General features: G+C 44.2%; 1 protein-coding gene across 3 annotated transcripts in view; it reads left to right on the forward strand.

Annotated features, from left to right (window-relative positions):
• Window positions 1–18,059, forward strand: part of LOC138981012 (potassium voltage-gated channel protein Shaw-like) — a 43,204-nt gene extending 25,145 nt beyond the window's left edge. For all 3 annotated transcript variants that reach the window (XM_070353799.1, XM_070353800.1, XM_070353801.1), the window contains 5 exons: window positions 6,876–7,228; window positions 8,146–8,373; window positions 9,643–9,759; window positions 15,063–15,185; window positions 15,785–18,059. In XM_070353799.1, coding sequence (XP_070209900.1) covers window positions 6,876–7,228; window positions 8,146–8,373; window positions 9,643–9,759; window positions 15,063–15,185; window positions 15,785–16,939 — 1,976 coding nt within the window. In that variant the 3' untranslated portion in view covers window positions 16,940–18,059. The remainder of the gene's footprint in view (window positions 1–6,875; window positions 7,229–8,145; window positions 8,374–9,642; window positions 9,760–15,062; window positions 15,186–15,784) is intronic.
• The last annotated feature ends 4,441 nt before the right edge of the window (window positions 18,060–22,500 follow it).

The following is a 22,500-nucleotide window of genomic DNA, read 5'->3' on the forward strand; positions in this document are numbered from 1 at the left end:
GAATTAGAGCATCCCCCCACTCTGCCACATGCCCCCCCCCCACTCTGCCACATGCCCCCCCCCACTCTGCCACATGCCCCCCCCCCCCCACTCTGCCACATTCCCCCCCCCCCACTCTGCCACATGCCCCCCCCCCCCCCACTCTGCCACATGCCCCCCCCCACTCTGCCACATGCCCCCCCCCCACTCTGCCACATGCCCCCCCCACTCTGCCACATGCCCCCCTCCACTCTGCCACATGCCCCCCCGCTCTGCCACATGCCCCCCCCCACTCTGCCACATGCCCCCCCCCCCACTCTGCCACATGCCCCCCACCCACTCTGCCACATGCCAACAATTATCAGCCTCGCTGCTTGCTGCAGTCAGTGAAAATTTGTTGATGAATTAATTCCTAAATCTAAAACAATTATTAATCAATACAATAAAATTAAAGTTAAATCCCACTGTAGAACCGAGGCACTGCTATGCTAACTTAATATTTGTGTCCCCAGAACTAGTGTCTATTTGGGACATGACGTGGTTATAATGCTAAGATACACCGAGGCACCCATTCTCTTCGTCTTAAGTATGTGACCAAGTGAAGGAATAGTCATGTATACCCCATGCAAAAGACTGAGACGGTGAGCCGAAGTGTATACACGGGACTCGGTGTGCCTTTAAAGTCCGGACCAGGGCCGGACCCAGGGGGGGGGGGGGTTCCAGGGGTTCCGGAACCCCACCCCTGGAAAAAGCATGTACCTTGCTTTGAGTGGTTTTTATTTATTTATTTATTTTTTAATAAATTCGCTGATTTGCCCCCCCCCCCCCCAAAAAAAAAGGAGGAACCCCCCCCCCCCCCCCCCCCCCTTACAACTCATTTGGTCCGGCCCTGCGGACATATATGTTGGTGGTTAACGTGGTCGTTTACACGGAAGGAAAGGAAGGTATCTTCGATGTGTTTTTTTCTAAATGATGTCACCCGCCTACGACATAAAAAATCTCCGAACCTATCCCTGTCACCCCTTCGCCAACACCCTGCTAAGGCTCACCGGTTGGTATGACACATAGCGATGAGAAATGCGTTTGACTATCCTGCCTTTATTTAATGTTATGTTCTTCCGTAAACGCAAAAAAACCCATGATTGTGCGGTTGCTTGGTGTACTGTCGGTTTTTGTACTCGTTTTACTTGTTCAACTTTCTTTAATGTACTTATTAAGCAACGTGTGTTAAATGCAAGGCTTAGAACTAGCACATCTTCCTTCTGCCAGAGACATAGATAGCTGTGCTTCTTCCTCTTCCTTCTGCCAGAGACATAGATAGCTGTGCTTCTTCCTCTTCCTTCTGCCAGAGACATAGATAGCTGTGCTTCTTCCTCTTCCTTCTGCCAGAGACATAGATAGCTGTGCGTCTTCCTCTTCCTTCTGCCAGAGACATAGATAGCTGTGCGTCTTCCTCTTCCTTCTGCCAGAGACATAGATAGCTGTGCTTCTTCCTCTTCCTTCTGCCAGAGACATAGATAGCTGTGCTTCTTCCTCTTCCTTCTGCCAGAGACATAGATAGCTGTGCGTCTTCCTCTTCCTTCTGCCAGAGACATAGATAGCTGTGCTTCTTCCTCTTCCTTGTGCCAGAGACATAGATAGTTGTGCGTCTTCCTCTTCCTTCTGCCAGAGACATAGATAGCTGTGCGTCTTCCTCTTCCTTCTGCCAGAGACATAGATAGCTGTGCTTCTTCCTCTTCCTTCTGCACACCACTTCATTTTATGGACCCTGGCTTGAAAAAAAAAGGTAGACCGAGAGGTTTGGAAACAGTTATAAAAATCTTTAAACAAAAGTTGGGAATGCAGAGCAGCTTAAATTGTGCGTTATTAAGAGTTCTGCTAATTATTCGAGGTAAGCGTACGTAAGATAAATATCTAAATGGTTGTTTGCCTTACACACACACACACACACACACACACACACACACACACACACACGCCCGCACACACACACACACACACACACACATTTATGCGGGGGGGAGCGGGAGAGGGGGGGGGGGGCAATAGACGATGTTCAGATATTTCTCCGTCAGGATTTTAGGCGGGCTGGTAGAGTAAGAGCCCTTTTTACGGAGTCAAGCTCTTGAAAACGAAGCGAAGCAAGCAGCACGGCGCCGATTGCCTTTAATGTGCCATCGGGACGAACAACTCAATCAATCAATCAATATGAGGCTTATATCGCGCGTATTCCGTGGGTACAGTTCTAAGCGCAGGGATTTATTTCTATTTTTATTTTTTTTATGCAATTTATATCGCGCACATATTTATTTATGCCGTGTGAGATGGAATTTTTTTACACAATACATCACGCATTCACATCGGCCAGCAGATCGCAGCCATTTCGGCGCATATCCTACTTTTCACGGCCTATTATTCCAAGTCACACGGGTATTTTGGTGGACATTTTTATCTATGCCTATACAATTTTGCCAGGAAAGACCCTTTTGTCAATCGTGGGATCTTTAACGTGCACACCCCAATGTAGTGTACACAAAGGGACCTCGGTTTTTCTTCTCATCCGAAAGACTAGCACTTGAACCCACCACCTAGGGTCGAACTCGCAACCTCTCGCTTCCGAGCGCAAGTGCGTTACCACTCGGCCACCCAGTCCACACCCAGTCCACACAACTAACTCTGATGTGTATGATATGCAGCGAGCACTCGATATAATACCCCTTTCTTTCGAGAATCAGAGTTCACGAGTTCATTGAAGTTCAAAATTCGTTGCGGGAATGATCGCTTGCTCATAATGATCTCTCATCTCACAACGTGTTTTGATCTAGGTCACGAAGGTTTTGCTTGAGTTCTAGCGAGTTTAGAAAAACACATGTGCTTTGCGAACACTCCCAGTGCACAAACTGTGACAACCAGGTTAGTCCTGACGGCGACTGTGGTCCTTCACACAAAGTGTGACAACCAGGTTAGTCCTGACGGCGACTGTGGTCCTTCACACAAAGTGTGACAACCAGGTTAGTCCTGACGGCGACTGTGGTCCTTCACACAAAGTGTGACAACCAGGTTAGTCCTGACGGCGACTGTGGTCCTTCACACAAACTGTGACAACCAGGTTAGTCCTGAACGCGACTGTGGTCCTTCACACAAAGTGTGACAACCAGGTTAGTCCTGACGGCGACTGTGGTCCTTCACACAAACTGTGACAACCAGGTTAGTCCTGAACGCGACTGTGGTCCTTCACACCAACTGTGACAACCAGGTTAGTCCTGACGGCGACTGTGGTCCTTCACACAAAGTGTGACAACCAGGTTAGTCCTGACGGCGACCGGTCCAGAGACAATTAACAGACGAGTCTCTTGAGCGAGGCTTCTACATAGTTCTCCCTTTTCTTTTGCTGATGTTCACCGGTGACAATTAAAAAAAGTCACGGCTGCGGGCGATACCCAAGGTGTGAAGTGTTCTTCTCCTTCGTGTCCGCAGACGTCTTTGGTCGATGTGCTCCAAATTTTGGATTGTGCCCAAAATTTAATTCAATGCCAAGAAACTCGGAGATTCGGATGATTATCTGGTGATGGTTAAGTTTGGTGGCTGTCAAACCTCGTGGATCAGTCTGACTTGTCAGAGTCTTTGGCAGCTGTTTTCCTGTGCGTGAAGATACTGTTCCAAAACACCCTCAATGACGCGCTTGAACATTTCTGATAGGACTTTGTCAGTTTCGTTCTGCTTCAAGTAATGACTGCCTGAGGCGCGTGGACGTTTCACACCGCTGAATTCGGATGTAACACAAACATATTGCATAAATATAGGAACATAACTTACCTTTGTCAATGAGACACCAGACTTCGCAACGTCAGACAGAAACTTACGTTAATTATCAACCACTTGTGACGCCGTTTGAATCCCGTGGCAAGTGACGTCATCAAGGTGTTGAGAGTCAGTGACGTCATTTGGATCACATCATGTTATCTTCCCAATCATCCATGCGGATTGGAAAGCAATTACTGAGCACGAAATCAAAACATCCCAAGACCCCGGGTGCTGGAGACAGTAACAGCAGTAACAGCAGTAATGCAGAGCAATGAGGCCAGACTACCGCCGACAAGAAGGGCGAGTCTATGATTTGAAAGAAAAAGACGAATAAGGTGTGTGTTGATTTACTGTCTGTACTGTCCAAGTCTTCTTCTTCTTCTTCTTCTTCTTGTCGTTCGCCTTTACACTTAATAATAATAATAATAATAACAATGGACATTTGCTATAGTGCATAATCATATATATGCTCAATGCGCTTTACAATATTAATTTCTGCCGTGTGAGATGGAATTTTTTACACAATATATCACGCATTCACATCGGCCAGCAAACCTCAAGCCTATTAGGGCGAGCATTCACATTTCACGGCCTTTATTCCAGGTCACACGGGTATTTGGTGGACATTTTTATCTATGCCTATACAATTTTGCCAGGAAAGACCCTTTTGTCAATCGTGGGATCTTTAACGTGCACACCCCAATGTAGTGTACACTTGGAGCCTAGCTCTGTGTATGAAGCTGGTGATCTTGTGTGGAGCTTCCACGGGACCGGGCAGCTTTCTGTCCAAGTCTTCTTCTTCTTGTCGTTCTCCTTTACTCTTGGAGTCCAACTCTGTGTATGAAGCTGGTGGTCTTGTGTAGAGCTTCCACGGGACCGTGCAGCTTACTGTCCAAGTCTTCTTCTTCTTGTCGTTCGCCTTTACTCTTGGAGTCCAGCTTTGTATTTGAAGCTGGTGGTCTTGTGTAGAGCTTTAACGGGACCGTGCAGCTTACTGTCCAAGTCTTCTTCTTCTTGTCGTTCGCCTTTACTCTTGGAGTCCAGCTTTGTATTTGAAGCTGGTGGTCTTGTGTAGAGCTTCCACGGGACCGGGCAGCTTTCTGTCCAAGTCTTCTTCTTCTTCTTGTCGTTCGCCTTTACTCTTGGAGTCCAGCTTTGTATTTGAAGCTGGTGGTCTTGTGTAGAGCTTTAACGGGACCGTGCAGCTTACTGTCCAAGTGTGCGGTGTTGCTTCTCGCGTTGTATTTTCCATAAGAAGAAACAAGTCGCGTAAGGCGAAAATACAATATTTAGTCAAGTAGCTGTCGAACTCACAGAATGAAACTGAACGCAATGCCATTTTTTAGCAAGACCGTATACTCGTAGCATCGTCAGTCCACCGCTCATGGCAAAGGCAGTGAAATTGACAAGAAGAGCGGGGTAGTAGTTGCGCTAAGAAGGATAGCAGGCTTTTCTGTACCTCTCTTTGTTTTAACTTTCTGAGCGTGTTTTTAATCCAAACATATCATATCTATATGTTTTTGGAATCAGGAACCGACAAGGAATAAGATGAAAGTGTTTTTAAATTGATTTCGACAATTTAATTTTGATAATAATTTTTATATATTTAATTTTCAGAGCTTGTTTTTAATCCGAATATAACATATTTATATGTTTTTGGAATCAGCAAATGATGGAGAATAAGATAAACGTAAATTTGGATCGTTTTATAAATTTTCATTTTTTTTTTACAATTTTCCGATTTTTAATTACCAAAGTCATTAATTAATTTTTAAGCCACCAAGCTGAAATGCAATACCGAAGTCTGGGCTTCGTCGAAGATTACTTGACCAGAATTTCAACCAATTTGGTTGAAAAATGAGGGCGTGACAGTGCCGCCTCAACTTTCACGAAAAGCCGGATATGACGTCATCAAAGACATTTATCAAAAAAATGAAAAAAAACGTTCGGGGATATCAATCCCAGGAACTCTCATGTCAAATTTCATAAAGATCGGTCCAGTAGTTTGGTCTGAATCGCTCTACACACACACACAGACAGACAGACACACACACACACACACACACACACACACACACACACACACACACACACACACACACACACACACACCACGACCCTCGTCTCGATTCCCCCCTCTACGTTAAAATATTTAGTCAAAACTTGACTAAATATAAAAACAAAGTTCTACAAAAAGGCACATTTGATTAAGAATGTTTGGTATGTCACTAGTTCTGGGCAAAATTCAATTTAAATTTGATCTTTAGGTTTAAGAGAGGAAAGTAAAGCGTGAGTGATAAAGGACACATGAACTTTTATTGTTCAGCAGACTTTTTTTTTCTTTTTTTTTTTACTTTTCTTTTTTTTCTTCATTTTATGTCGTCAACGCTCCCTGAATGTCGTCAACGCTCCCTGAATGTCGAGTTTTTATTATTCAGGTGTTTAAACTCTCACTAGCTAGCCAACAAAACAACGGGAGTTAAAGGCTTTATGAGTGAGACGCAGTTAGCAGTTAGGCCATGGACTGTGAACCGCCGTATCAGTTTCCTTTAGATTTCGATAATACTTTTTGGAAGGGGAAAATGACTGTAAAACTCAAGATAACACCATGACTATAAAATATTGTCTGAGGTTCCCTTTCTTTCCGAAAGTACTCTTTGAGAGGTGGTTATGACTGTAAAACTCAATGCATTTTCGTGACTGAAAAACACAGTTCAGTTTCCTTTTCTTTCCAATAATACTTTTTAAAAGGGGGAAATGACTTCAAAACTCAAAACATCTTCGTGACTGACAATCACCGTCTCAGTGTCCCTTTTGTTTGCGATGATACTTTTTGTTTGCGATGATACTTGTTGAAGTAGGGAAATAACAGAAAAGCTCAAGACATCATCGTGACCTGCCATGTGTGTTCAGGGACCGACCTGCCTGCCATGTGTGTTCAGGGACCGACCTGCCTGCCATGTGTGTTTATGGAGGGGTTTCCCTGCAAGAAGGGGACATGTAAGGAGTTGTATGACTATTGAACACGATCCTTACCTTGCAGTTGCCAAAGTTTGTCAAAACCAAGTTTCTATTCCATTTTGTTCCCACAGGAAGCAAGAAACACATGAAACACGCTAGCAGCGGTCAAGATCACGACGAAGAAAGGGGGCCCCGAAAAGACCGGAACAAACACCACACAGGAGCCGACGACAAAGACGATCTACAACATCTAGACGAAGACGAGGAAGAGGACGAGGAAGACGAAGATTTCGATGACGCCGACTGGTCAAGCCGGCCTCTGAAGCGTGTGGGCGAGTGGCGGGGGTGCGGCCAGGGGAGGAAGATGGACGGCAAGCACTCAAGGGCCAAGGACAAGCAGAGTGTCCTCGCTGCCCTCCTGCCTGGATCGGAGATCCGTGGTCCCTCCCACTGCGTCCTGGTCAACACAGGCGCCACCAGAGAGGTCAGGGGTCAGGGGTCAGGGGTTGGAGGACAAGGTAGAGGGGGCAAGAGAGGGAGAGAGGGGGGGAGGGAGGGAGGGAGAGTAGGTGAGAGAGAGAGAGAGAGAGAGAGAGAGAGAGAGAGAGAGAGAGAGAGAGAGAGAGAGAGCTGAACGCTGAATGCCCTGTAGTTAAAGCCACAGACCAATACACAAACCATGGGTGATAGGAACACGACCAACACCAGAGAGGTCAGTATAGTAGCCCGGGTAGGAATGAAGCGAGTGGCGGGGGAGGAAGATGGACGGCAAGCATTCACGGGCCGGGGACAAGCAGAGTGTCCTGGCGGCCCTCCTGCCCGGGGAGGAGATCCGTGGTCCCTCCCACCGCGTTCTGGTCAACACGGGGGCTACCAGAGAGGTCAGTAGTTGGTCAGGGATGAGGGGTTGGAGGACAAAGTAGTGAGAGACGAGGGGGGGTGCACACAAACGTGCACTCTTTTGTAGATGATAAAAAAAGTTAACGCCATCACCGTTAAACCATTAGGGGCATGTTCCCAGGTGTTACCCTGAATTAAGATGATTTTTTTTTTAAAAGGATTGCTGCCAAAATATGAGTTTTCGTAGGACTCCGATATCACATGGCTCAAAGAAGAGAAATCCCATGTTCAATCGATACATGGTTCGTTATTGTATCAATCTAACAACGAAGGCTTCTTCTACTCCTGATTTCTGATTCAGTCTCAGCTTGCTTCTTAAATCTTGTCATTAGCTTTGCCTAAAGTCGGTCCTTAAATTTAGTCCGAAGTCCACTTCGCGAAGACAATGCGAAGTGTTTGCCGAAAACTCAGTGTTAAAGATCCGCGCTGTCAGCTTCTTGAAGTAGACTTCGCCCAGTTCATTTGAGGCTGTATTTACTTGGTGGTAATGTTCAATTTCAGTTGCTTAAGTTCAACATCGGAGGGACTATATTCGAGACCTACCGCTCCACGCTCCACAAGCTGCCGCATAGTCCCCTTGCGGATGACGGTTTCCTGCGGAAGTATTACCAGGAGGCCAGAGGTCAATACTTCTTTGACCGTGACCCGGAAGTCTTCGGGGCGATCCTAAACTACCTTCGCACAGGAGAGTTTCATTTGCCCACAAAGTACTGCGGACCAGCTATGAAGGTACGCCTGTCTGTTTGCCTGTCTGTCTGTCTGTCTTCCGTCCGCCTGGTTTGCCCCATCCGTCTGTCTTTCCGTCTGCTTGCCTGTTCTTTCCTGCGCATATTAAACAAACGTATGCTGACTGTTTTCTGTCTTGTTCCTGGCCTTTTGTTTAGGCGGGGAGCGTCCTTCTTCGCTGCTCTTCTTTGCTTCTCACCAAAGTTGTGGACACTTCTTTGTTATCACAATTACCTCTATTTATGTTTCTCACTAAAGTTGTGGACACTTCTTTGTTATCACAATTACCTCTATTTATGTTTCTCACTAAAGTTGTGGACACTTCTTTGTTATCACAATTACCTCTATTTATGTTTCTCACTAAAGTTGTGGACACTTCTTTGTTATCACAATTACCTCTATTTATGTTTCTCACTAAAGTTGTGGACACTTCTTTATCACAATTACCTCTATTTATGTTTCTCACTAAAGTTGTGGACACTTCTTTGTTATCACAATTACCTCTATTTATGTTTCTCACTAAAGTTGTGGACACTTCTTTGTTATCACAATTACCTCTATTTATGTTTCTCACTAAAGTTGTGGACACTTCTTTGTTATCACAATTACCTCTATTTATGTTTCTCACTAAAGTTGTGGACACTTCTTTGTTATCACAATTACCTCTATTTATGTTTCTCACTAAAGTTGTGGACACTTCTTTGTTATCACAATTACCTCTATTTATGTTTCTCACTAAAGTTGTGGACACTTCTTTGTTATCACAATTACCTCTATTTATGTTTCTCACTAAAGTTGTGGACACTTCTTTGTTATCACAATTACCTCTATTGATGTTTCTGCTTTATTTCTTCTTTTCTCCTCTCTGTTTACCTTTTACTTGCTTAGTTGTATTAGTCGTTCCTTACATTATTTAGTCCTAAAGCTTTTTATATGACGAGAAGGGGCGTCATGATGATCATGAAGATGAGAATGAGAAGGACGACGGTAATGGTGACAAGGACGAAGATGCTGACGACGACGACGACGACGACGACGACAACGACGATGACGATGATGATGATGATGATGATGATGATGATGATGATGATGATGATGATGATGATGATGATGATGATGATGATGATGATGATGATGATTATGATTATGATGATGATGATGATGATGATGATGATGATGATGACGACGACGACGACAACGACGATGACGACGATGATGATGATGATGATGATGATGATGATGATGGTCGTTATTATTATTATTTTATGACAGACAGAGATGGAGTTTTGGGGGATAGAGGAGGATGAGATAGAAGAGTGTTGCTGGAACAGCTACAGTGCCTGGACCTCTACACTGGAAGCCTTACAGAAACTGGAAAAAGATCGGAAGGTAAGGGCACATTGTCCAGCAATGTTTCGTACAATCAAAACAGCTGATCAGAAAACTAAAGCCCAGTCCAGTAAGGGCATCAAACATGACCTCTTTAAGTAAGGCCATCAAACATGACCTCTTTAAGTAAGGGCATCAAACATGACCTCTTTAAGTAAGGGCATCAAACATGACCTCTTTAAGTAAGGGCATCAAACATGACCTCTTTAAGTAAGGCCATCAAACATGACCTCTTTAAGTAAGGCCATCAAACATGACCTCTTTAAGTAAGGGCATCAAACATGACCTCTTTAAGTAAGGCCATCAAACATGACCTCTTATAAAGAAATGACCTCTTTAAGTAAGGGCATCAAACATGACCTCTTTAAGTAAGGCCATCAAACATGACCTCTTTAAGTAAGGCCATCAAACATGACCTCTTTAAGTCGTGGACAGCAAACGTTTGACGGAGATAAGTGGATGTTTCTGTGTGTCTGTCCGAGGCTCTGACTCTGTCTGGCTGTCTGTCTGTCTGTTCTCTCTCTCTCTCTGTCTCTCTCTCTCTCTCTCTCTCTCTCTCTCTCTCTCTCTCTCTCTCTCTCTCTCTCTCTCTCTCTCTCTCTCTCTCTCTTTAATTTTTAATTTTTCAATTTTATCATTGTGTGTCTGTGCGTCCCAAGGACAGATTGTAAGAAAAGGCGTAGCCTTAAATCTTAATCCTTGTTAAATAAAGTTCAATTCAATTCAATTCAATTCAATTCAATTCAATTCAATTCAATTCAATTCTCTCTCTCTCTCTCTCTCTCTCCCTCCCTCTCTCTCCCGCTCTTTATCTCTCTCTCTCTCTCTCTCTCTCTCTCTCTCTCTCTCTCTCTCACTATCTCTCTTCGTCTACCTCTTCCTTATCCCCCTCTCCACCTCTCAATCCGTGCTTTGACCTGTTGTGTGCTCCTGCTTCTGCTTTGAACACACACAAGCGCGTGCAAGCACGCACGCACGCACCAAAGCACGCGTGTGCAGGGTTTGAAAGGACCCAAGGCAGAGCGGTCTGATAACACGACGTGTGCATTGATTTTTCAAAGCCCACATAAAATGCAACCGTGAAAAAAGATTCTAAAATCTTATCGAAAGAATGAAATAGTTTGTCATTTGGCTACGTGCCACTTCATTATAGCCGCCTTTATGTAAATACAGTGGCTATATATAGGTTTCGCTCTGTCTCTTTGTCTTCGTTTGTCCCACTAGAGTTTAGACGTGTATCTCTGGCACTCTGTTGTCCCACTAGAGTTTAGACTTGTATCTCTCGCACTCTGTTGTCCCACTAGAGTTTAGACTTGTATCTCTGGCACTCTGTTGTCCCACTAGAGTTTAGACTTGTATCTCTGGCACTCTGTTGTCCCACTAGAGTTTAGACGTGTATCTCTGGCACTCTGTTGTCCCACTAGAGTTTAGACGTGTATCTCTGGCACTCTGTTGTCCCACTAGAGTTTAGACTTGTATCTCTGGCACTCTGTTGTCCCACTAGAGTTTAGACTTGTATCTCTGGCACTCTGTTGTCCCACTAGAGTTTAGACTTGTATCTCTGGCACCCTGTTGTCCCACTAGAGTTTAGACTTGTATCTCTGGCACTCTGTTGTCCCACTAGAGTTTAGACGTGTATCTCTGGCACTCTGTTGTCCCACTAGAGTTTAGACTTGTATCTCTGGCACCCTGTTGTCCCACTAGAGTTTAGACGTGTATCTCTGGCACCCTGTTGTCCCACTAGAGTTTAGACTTGTATCTCTGGCACCCTGTTGTCCCACTAGAGTTTAGACTTGTATCTCTGGCACTCTGTTGTCCCACTAGAGTTTAGACTTGTATCTCTGGCACCCTGTTGTCCCACTAGAGTTTAGACTTGTATCTCTGGCACTCTGTTGTCCCACTAGAGTTTAGACTTGTATCTCTGGCACTCTGTTGTCCCACTAGAGTTTAGACTTGTATCTCTGGCACTCTGTTGTCCCACTAGAGTTTAGACTTGTATCTCTGGCACCCTGTTGTCCCACTAGAGTTTAGACTTGTATCTCTGGCACCCTGTTGTCCCACTAGAGTTTAGACTTGTATCTCTGGCACCCTGTTGTCCCACTAGAGTTTAGACTTGTATCTCTGGCACCCTGTTGTCCCACTAGAGTTTAGACTTGTATCTCTGGCACCCTGTTGTCCCACTAGAGTTTAGACTTGTATCTCTGGCACTCTGTTGTCCCACTAGAGTTTAGACTTGTATCTCTGGCACTCTGTTGTCCCACTAGAGTTTAGACTTGTATCTCTGGCACTCTGTTGTCCCACTAGAGTTTAGACTTGTATCTCTGGCACCCTGTTGTCCCACTAGAGTTTAGACTTGTATCTCTGGCACTCTGTTGTCCCACTAGAGTTTAGACTTGTATCTCTGGCACCCTGTTGTCCCACTAGAGTTTAGACTTGTATCTCTGGCACCCTGTTGTCCCACTAGAGTTTAGACTTGTATCTCTGGCACCCTGTTGTCCCACTAGAGTTTAGACTTGTATCTCTGGCACCCTGTTGTCCCACTAGAGTTTAGACTTGTATCTCTGGCACCCTGTTGTCCCACTAGAGTTTAGACTTGTATCTCTGGCACTCTGTTGTCCCACTAGAGTTTAGACTTGTATCTCTGGCACTCTGTTGTCCCACTAGAGTTTAGACTTGTATCTCTGGCACCCTGTTGTCCCACTAGAGTTTAGACTTGTATCTCTGGCACCCTGTTGTCCCACTAGAGTTTAGACTTGTATCTCTGGCACCCTGTTGTCCCACTAGAGTTTAGACTTGTATCTCTGGCACCCTGTTGTCCCACTAGAGTTTAGACTTGTATCTCTGGCACTCTGTTGTCCCACTAGAGTTTAGACTTGTATCTCTGGCACCCTGTTGTCCCACTAGAGTTTAGACTTGTATCTCTGGCACCCTGTTGTCCCACTAGAGTTTAGACTTGTATCTCTGGCACCCTGTTGTCCCACTAGAGTTTAGACGTGTATCTCTGGCACCCTGTTGTCCCACTAGAGTTTAGACTTGTATCTCTGGCACTCTGTTGTCCCACTAGAGTTTAGACTTGTATCTCTGGCACCCTGTTGTCCCACTAGAGTTTAGACGTGTATCTCTGGCACCCTGTTGTCCCACTAGAGTTTAGACGTGTATCTCTGGCACCCTGTTGTCCCACTAGAGTTTAGACTTGTATCTCTGGCACTCTGTTGTCCCACTAGAGTTTAGACTTGTATCTCTGGCACCCTGTTGTCCCACTAGAGTTTAGACGTGTATCTCTGGCACCCTGTTGTCCCACTAGAGTTTAGACTTGTATCTCTGGCACTCTGTTGTCCCACTAGAGTTTAGACTTGTATCTCTGGCACCCTGTTGTCCCACTAGAGTTTAGACTTGTATCTCTGGCACTCTGTTGTCCCACTAGAGTTTAGACTTGTATCTCTGGCACCCTGTTGTCCCACTAGAGTTTAGACTTGTATCTCTGGCACCCTGTTGTCCCACTAGAGTTTAGACTTGTATCTCTGGCACCCTGTTGTCCCACTAGAGTTTAGACGTGTATCTCTGGCACCCTGTTGTCCCACTAGAGTTTAGACTTGTATCTCTGGCACCCTGTTGTCCCACTAGAGTTTAGACTTGTATCTCTGGCACCCTGTTGTCCCACTAGAGTTTAGACGTGTATCTCTGGCACCCTGTTGTCCCACTAGAGTTTAGACTTGTATCTCTGGCACCCTGTTGTCCCACTAGAGTTTAGACTTGTATCTCTGGCACTCTGTTGTCCCACTAGAGTTTAGACTTGTATCTCTGGCACCCTGTTGTCCCACTAGAGTTTAGACGTGTATCTCTGGCACCCTGTTGTCCCACTAGAGTTTAGACTTGTATCTCTGGCACCCTGTTGTCCCACTAGAGTTTAGACTTGTATCTCTGGCACCCTGTTGTCCCACTAGAGTTTAGACTTGTATCTCTGGCACCCTGTTGTCCCACTAGAGTTTAGACTTGTATCTCTGGCACTGTGTTGTCCCACTAGAGTTTAGACTTGTATCTCTGGCACCCTGTTGTCCCACTAGAGTTTAGACTTGTATCTCTGGCACCCTGTTGTCCCACTAGAGTTTAGACTTGTATCTCTGGCACCCTGTTGTCCCACTAGAGTTTAGACTTGTATCTCTGGCACCCTGTTGTCCCACTAGAGTTTAGACTTGTATCTCTGGCACTCTGTTGTCTCACTAGAGTTTAGACTTGTATCTCTGGCACTCTGTTGTCCCACTAGAGTTTAGACTTGTATCTCTGGCACTCTGTTGTCCCACTAGAGTTTAGACTTGTATCTCTGGCACTCTGGTCAATTGAGCTCAAATTTGGTGAGTAGCTTGGAATTGTGGGGCGTTGAGTGTGTGCAAAAGATTAGGTTCCTAACTTTAGTCAAACTGGAGATATTACCTTCACACGTTTTACCCACCTACCCAGGGGGAAAAGAAGCCAAAAGGCGGCTCAATTAAAGGTTTTATATGAGGATGCGCGTCTCGACCTAACACTTGACGTCGAAGAAATGTGCTAGTGAGACCTGGTTATGAGCAGACTTGAGCATCAGGAGGGAGCGACTACTGAACCAGTATTGTGTTTTCAGCTTTGGGATGGCGGGGAAGATGAATCGGTTAATGGTGCTTGGATCCTAAACAGATTACAAATCCATCAATAAGGTTTGCATAAACTCGTTTCTGTGTGATAAATAAAACATGAAACATTGTATACTTTTTGCAGTTTTATCATATTGATTCATGTGCGGTGCATAAAATAATAAACCATGTACAGACTGATTTTTTTGCAACGTATGAATGCAGTACATGAAATATAGTTAGTTAGTTAATTGTTGCTTTTTGGGTCCAGCGGACCATATAGGCCAAATCAAGACCCCTACATGAAATATGAAACAATCGTGGCTCTGAGTCTGATGTGCACATTTTCGAAAGTAAAAGGCATCATATCGATTGGACACTGCAGAACATACACATTGGAGAAAGTTTTTCGCTGCGATCGTGGTTTTAACTGGTCGACCAGGTGTTTCCTGTTTGTACGAGGTTAGCGGGGCGAAACACTTCCACGACGCTTGTAAATCCTGACAGAGTTATTTCCGAAAATCGTCTATTAAGGAAGGCGTGCAAACAAAGCAAAACGGACGTACGCCAATGTCGGTACTGTGGGATTTCACACGACAAGCAGCCCATTAACTGTTACACAAGACGAAATGTAAAAATGAAAAGAAAGGAAAGCGAGTTTTCAGTACATCAATGTATACGTTGTTACACCCGCAGGTCAACATGCCAGGGTCGGTGGAACTGTTTCTGCGACCAGGGGAGAAGGTCACCAAGTGTCGCCGCATACAGATCAAAGGCTGGAATATCCTCAACAACCCTCATTCCAGTATCTATGGTCAGGTAAGTGTGTGTGTGTGTGTGTGTGTGTGTCTGTGTGTGTCTCTGTGTGTGTGTGTGTGTGTGTGTGTGTGTGTGTGTGTGTGTGTGTTCGTGTGAGTGCGTGCGTGCGTGCGCGTACGTGCGGGCGTGCGGGCGTGTGCGCGCGCGTGTGTGTGTGTGTGTATGTGTGTGTGTGTGTGTGTGTGTGCGTGCGTTTGTGCGAGCGTGCCTGCTTGTGTGTGTGTGTGTTTCTCTCTGTATGTGTTTGCTCAGGTTGTCTGTCTGTCTGTCTGTCTGTCTGTCTGTCTGTCTGTCTGTCTGTCTGTCTGTCTGTCTGTCTGTCTGTCTGTCTGTCTGTCTGTCTGTCTGTCTGTCTGTCTGTCTGTCTGTCTGTCTGTCATGATAGGGCGAGAGGAGTAGGAGGGGTTGGGGTTATGTCTGTATGTCTATCTCGGCTTTCTTTCTCTTTATCTCTGTTGGGTCTGCTGTCCTATGTCCAGCTTCCTGGCACTCTTTTAAGGACAGGCTGTAAAAAAAAGTCGTAGCATTTAACATCTATCTTTGTAAAATAAAGTTCCATCATCATCACCATCTTATCACTTTTTGCTGCGTCATTGCAGATCTACAGCTACGTGTCCTTGACCTTCGTGGTGATCAGCATCTTCTCCTTCATCGCCCAGACCCACGAGGTGTTCAGAGTGGACGTCGAGACCCCCACAGGAACCAACGCCACCGTCAACCTCACTACGGGCAACGCAAACACCACGGGAATCAATGCCACAGAAAGTGGCGCGAGCAGCACCACCGCGTCATCTCCTGTCTCTGACGTCGACATCAGGGATGACGTACATCCCGCCATGCTGTACATCGACGCTGCCTGCCTGGCCTACTTCCTCACGGAGTTCGCCCTGCGCTTCGTCTTCTCTCCGAGAAAGTGCAAGCTCCTGATGCTGCCCATGACCGTCTTCGAGCTTCTGGCTCTGCTGCCCGACCTGATAGAGTTTGGGGTGCGACTCTTCTACCCGGCTCTGGGCACGATGGCGGCTGTAGACGTCATTAACTTTTTACGCCTGTTGCGCGTGTTCAGGATCTTCCGGCTGATGCGTCACTTCCCCGGCCTGTGGATCTTGTTCTACACGCTGAAAGCCAGCGCCAAGGAGCTGCTCCTGCTGCTGCTCTTCCTGTGCGTGGGCATGCTCTTCTTCGCCTCGCTCATCTACTACACTGACGACCGCGAGGTGTTCACCAGCATCCCCATGGCCTGCTGGTGGTCCATCATCACCATGACGACGGTGGGCTACGGCGACATTTACCCCACGTCCGGGTGGGGCTACGTGATTGGCTCCATGACGGCCATCTGCGGCGTGCTGGTCATCGGCTTCACCGTCCCTGTGCTGGTCAACAACTTCATCCTGTACTACCAGCACACGCAGTGCGCAATCAGCAGGGAGGGCGCCAAGAAGCGCCGCGAGGAGGTCAAGCAGAACATCAAGACGGACGAGGAGGCACTACACGCTGCTGCTGCGTCTCCCACCGCCGCTCTCAGCGCGTCCCACGGCGTCACCACGCTGTCTGACGGCGTCAAAAATGCCGACGACCGCCAGGCGAAGATGGAGAGACTGCGCAAGCTGCACGTGCACGGCTTCCCCGAGGAGAGCGGGGTCAACCCCGTGGACAGTGTGGAGTTCAAAGAGCGCAACGGAAACTCGCTCAGTTCCACTGACTACCACCTTGCGTCACAAGGAGAAGCTTCGCAGGAATCGTCGCATCTTTAAAATGGTAGCGCAACCTGCGTACGTTAACTAGACAGCGAAACTGAAATCAAAGAATAGTTCCAGGGAGAGAGAGTAAAGACTAAGCAGGTCTTATGATTACACATTTCTGAGAGAAAGTGAATACTGAGGTATAGGACTTATGCTAACGCCGTTTCAGAGATATCTAGAAAAGTCTAAACCAGGACTTTTAACGATGCACTTTAAGAGAGAAAGTCAAGAGATGACGCAGTTCCAGAGAAGGAGAAAAGTCTAAAGCAGGACTTCTGATGATGCAGTGAGTGTGTCGTTTAAATGAGTATAATATACTTTTATTTGCCAGTCCGATCAAAACTATTCAAGGGACTGGCAACAAACGATCGAACCTGAATCAAAAACCAAGAATTGTAGGTAACTGGAACGTTGATGATTGACACAACAACACGTTACGTTTCGTATTGACAGAACAACACGTTACATTTAGTATTGAAACAACAACATGTTACGTTTCGTATTGACACAACAACACGTTACATTTAATATTGACAAAACAACACGTTACATTTAGTATTGACACAACAACACGTTACATTTAGTATTGACAAAACAACACGTTACATTTAATATTGACACAACACGATAAAGCATTAGTTGACAACATCAATATATTTCTTAAAAAATATGAAGAAGAATCAAGTAATGAAGATGCACAAATAAGATGGGATATATGTAAAATAAAAATAAGAGAGATGTGTATATCGTATTCTAGAGAAAAGAAAACTCTCAGTATAAACAAACACACCCTTTTACAACAGCAGTTAAATGAAACGGACAGACTTTTGGCTCTGGACCCCAGTAACGCCAGACTGGTGACTAAGCGAGAGCACATCAAGCAGGAGCTAGAACTATTTACAATACAAGAAGCTAAAGGGGCACAAATTAGATCTAGGATAAAATTCATTGAGGAGGGTGAGAAAAACACGCGTTATTTCCTAAACCTAGAGAAAGCTCACGCAAAAAATAAGATACTAGATAGAATAGAAATAACAGAGAATGAATTTATCACAAGTCAGTCTGAAATATTAAAGGAACAAACCCGCTTCTTTACTAACAGATACACTAAAAACACCAATTTTAATAACTTTCTTGGGGACGAATTTTTAAAAAAACACTGACATCCCAAAATTATCAGAGGAGCAAAAGGGCAGTATTGATCAAGAAATTACAGAAAAAGAACTCCTTATTGCACTTAAGGGAATGCGAAGTAATTCTGCTCCAGGATTGGATGGAATAACAACCAATTTCATAAAGTTCTTTTGGAGTAATATAAACAAAATGTTATTATCCTCTTTTTGGTCAGCCTTTGAAAAAGGGGAACTATCTGTATCCCAGAAGCGAGCAGCAATCACACTGATACACAAAGGAAAGGGGTTGAAACGAGAGCACCTAAATAACTGGCGTTCTATATCTGTAACGAACACCGACTATAAACTATTAGCGAAATGCCTTGCAAACAGATTAAATCAAGTCGTCAATTACTTAATAAGTGAAGATCAAGTTGGGTTTTTAAAAAAAAGAAATTCCAGTACTGTTATTAGAATGATTGATGACGTCATTGAATATATGAATAACAGTAATCAACCAGGTATTTTAATGGCGCTGGACTACAGAGCTGCTTTTGACACGATATCTAAAGAATATATGCTCTGGGCGTTCCAAAAGTTCGGATTTGGTAAACATTTTATTAGGTGGGTCGATACTTTAACAAAAAATACAGAGAGTAGTATTAATTACATGGGATGGATCTCGAGTCCATTCCCATGTGATGCTGGAATAAGACAAGGATGTCCATTTTCGCCATTAGCCTTTGTTCTGGCCCTCGAAGTGTTAGCAATCAAAATCCGTGCAGATCAAAATGTTACAGGGATTAAACTGCCAAGGAATTCTGATAGACATGGTGACATTCTTAAACTACTTATGTATGCTGACGACATTAGTTTCTTCCTACAAGATGAGAAAGACCTAAGAAACGTGTTACATCTTATAACTCAGTTTTCAAAATTTTCAGGGTTAGCAATGAATGATCAAAAGACAGAAGCAATGTGGCTTGGTATAAATAAATGTTCTGCTGACCGACCATGTAATATTATTTGGAAAAAAAAAAAATCTTAGGAATTCATTTCAACAACTCTGTCCCAGCCTCCAACATAGAAGAAAACTGGGAACCTAAACTACATAAAGTAAATTCATTAATAGCAACATGGTCGAAAAGAAACCTAAGTATAATGGGGAAAATTTGTATAGTCAAAACATTAATGTTGTCACAGTTTACTTACGCACTGCAATCTCTATGTGCCACAGAAAACTTCCTCAATAAGCTAAATTCATTTCTATTCCGATTTATCTGGAAGAAAAAATATTCAAACAAAAGAGCTTATGAAAAAGTTAATAGAAAAGTAATGTGCCAAGAGACAAATCTTGGAGGTCTGAAAATGATTAATGTCAAAGATGTACAAACATCATTTCTAATTTCATGGATTATGAGGCTGCTGGACGGAAGTAACGCAAAGTGGCAACAGATTCCATTAGCATCATTTTTAAATCTGGGCGAACGCTTATGCTGTCTGCGCTCAAATGTGAGTGCAGAAAATTTTAAAGGACTAGGTGCCATAAAGCAATATTTCTGGAAACAAGCTTTTATCACCTGGCTAAACAATAAACACAAGATCAAAGAAATAAGCAGTAATGAACAGCAGATAAGTGTACGCAATCAAACCTTATGGAATAATACAAATATAAGGTACAGGAAGCAAACACTATACATGAATGACTGGATAAAGGCTAAAATATGCGATGTTAAAGATGTTTTTAACGATAACGACATGTACTCTTTTGAGGAAATATGTGAACGAACTGGATATAAACAGTCTCGCCTATTTGAATATAATGCAATACAGACTGCCATTAAAGCTCTATTATTGCGTGATACGGGTCAGGCCCGTTTTGATCATATGCCATTTATACAATTATCTCCACGCCAAATCCGCCTAAAGATGTTAAATTATGAGATAAAGGAGCCAAGCTCAGCTGGATTTTGGTCGAACAAATTAAATATTACATTAGAAGATAAACACTGGAAATTAGCTAACGAATGCTCGACAGAAACCCGTCTTCGTCTATTGCATTGGAAAATTTTACACAATATATATCCCACCAATATTTTGCTACATAAGATGGGAATTCGTCAAACAAATCTCTGTCAGTATTGTAACGAAACCGACTTCATCGAGCACTTTTTTTGGCAGTGTAGAGCAGTGCAACCCATATGGCAGGAATGTCAAGGGTACATATTTAAATATACAGGCAAAAATATAAAGTTAAGCTGCGAAGAGGCTCTTTTTGGGTATTTCACACGTGATATCCCCAGAGAGAAAACCTTCATAATTAATCACCTTATATTGATATCGAAAATGTGCGTAAGCCAGTTTAAGTACGGAAATCCAAAAACTAACATGAAGATCTTATTTCAGAACCAAGCTCGACTTCGAAATCTCTAGTAAAATTGAACTGTGTATAAGAATATAGATAACTAGTAGTATTGTGCTGTTAATGTAAAGTTATTTATATATGCGCTGTATGATGTTGTGCTGAAAACTAGTACTGTAATTGGATTAATTAACTTGTTATGTATTGTCCCGCTGAAAATGTATTATATAACAGAATTATGGGAACAACAACAACAACAGCACACACACACACACACACGCACACACACACACACACATATGCACATACACGCAAACATTAGTTAAATTGTTGTTGAATTAAAAAGTAATTTAATGGAAATGTAACCTGTAATGTAAAAGAAAACAAAATTAAAATCTCATTAAAAAAAAAAAAAAAGACCAATGAAGAAGGATATGCTCACCGCCCAAAAAGAAAGAACAAAAAAAGAAAAAAAAGACGAAAGAGGCAAAAAAGATGGGTTGAAGCAGCCTTGCATGCAACTGAGGTCAAAAAAACAAAAAAAAAAAAAAAAAAATATTGACACAACAACACGTTACATTTAGTATTGACAAAACAACACGTTACATTTAATATTGACACAACAACACGTTACATTTAGTATTGACACAACAACACGTTACATTTAATATTGACACAACAACACGTTACATTTAATATTGACACAACAACACGTTACATTTAATAGTACGTCGACCCTAAGGTCTTTGAAGTAGACATACAGAAACAGATAATGAACTTATCTCAACATCGTGTGGCTTGCTTGCAACATGCCGGCGAGGCAATGATCAATGACCGAACCTGAATGTACTAATGTTGTTCTTGCTGTACTTGTACATACCTAAAGACACATTTACATATCAGATTGTGTAGACGTACAACGAGTACAGTACATTGCGTATTCTTGCGCAATTGCCATAATCACTTCGCTGCTCATATGCAAATATACTCAGTTATATTACTAGACAAAATTCTGCGACCCATTGTCTTTGTGACTGCAGCTTTTTGCAGTCCTCCAAAGTGCCTCCACAACATTCCACTGGTCTTCCGCGTGTGTTACTTGAAGTATCTTCCAGTCACGATCCGTTGGCACAAGAGTGTCGTCAAAAGATACACTGGAACCCTCGTTTAAGACCAGCTGATTCACGACTTTCGCCTTTTGAGACTTTTCTTTTTCAGATTGCCTGTTCGTAGCGTTTGTACAGTTACCTCCATTTTAAGACTCATTTTGATACCCGACCTTCTGAGATTGGTGGCGGTCTTAAAGGGGGGGGTTACTACATGTAGATCGAGGGGGGGGTTACTACATGTAGATCGAGGGGGGGTTACTACATGTAGATCGAGGGGGGTTACTACATGTAGATCGAGGGGGGGTTACTACATGTAGATCGAGGGGGGTTACTACATGTAGATCGAGGGGGGGGGGGGGGTTACTACATGTAGATCGAGGGGGGGTTACTACATGTAGATCGAGGGGGGGTTACTACATGTAGATCGAGGGGGGGTTACTACATGTAGATCGAGGGGGGGTTACTACATGTAGATCGAGGGGGGGGGGGTTACTATATGTAGATCGAGGGGGGGGTTACTACATGTAGATCGAGGGGGGGGTGGTTACTACATGTAGATCGAGGGGGGGGTGGGTGGTTACTACATGTAGATCGAGGGGGGGTTACTACATGTAGATCGAGGGGGGGAGTTACTACATGTAGATCGAGGGGGGGGGGGGTTATGACATGTAGATCGAGGGGGGGGGGGTTACTACATGTAGATCGAGGGGGGGTGGTTACTACATGTACATCGATGGGGGGGGTTACTACATGTAGATCGATCGGGGGGGGGGGGGGGTTACTACATGTAGATCGAGGGGGGGGGGATTACTACATGTAGATCGAGGGGGGGGTTACTACATGTAGATCGAGGGGGGGTGGGTGGTTACTACTTGTAGATCGAGGGGGGGGTTACTACATGTAGATCGAGGGGGGGGATTACTACATGTAGATCGAGGGGGGGGGTTACTACATGTAGATCGAGGGGGGGGTGGTTACTACATGTAGATC

The sequence above is a fragment of the Littorina saxatilis genome, linkage group LG12 (genome assembly GCF_037325665.1).
Source record: "Littorina saxatilis isolate snail1 linkage group LG12, US_GU_Lsax_2.0, whole genome shotgun sequence".
Taxonomy (NCBI): Eukaryota; Metazoa; Mollusca; class Gastropoda; order Littorinimorpha; family Littorinidae; genus Littorina; species Littorina saxatilis.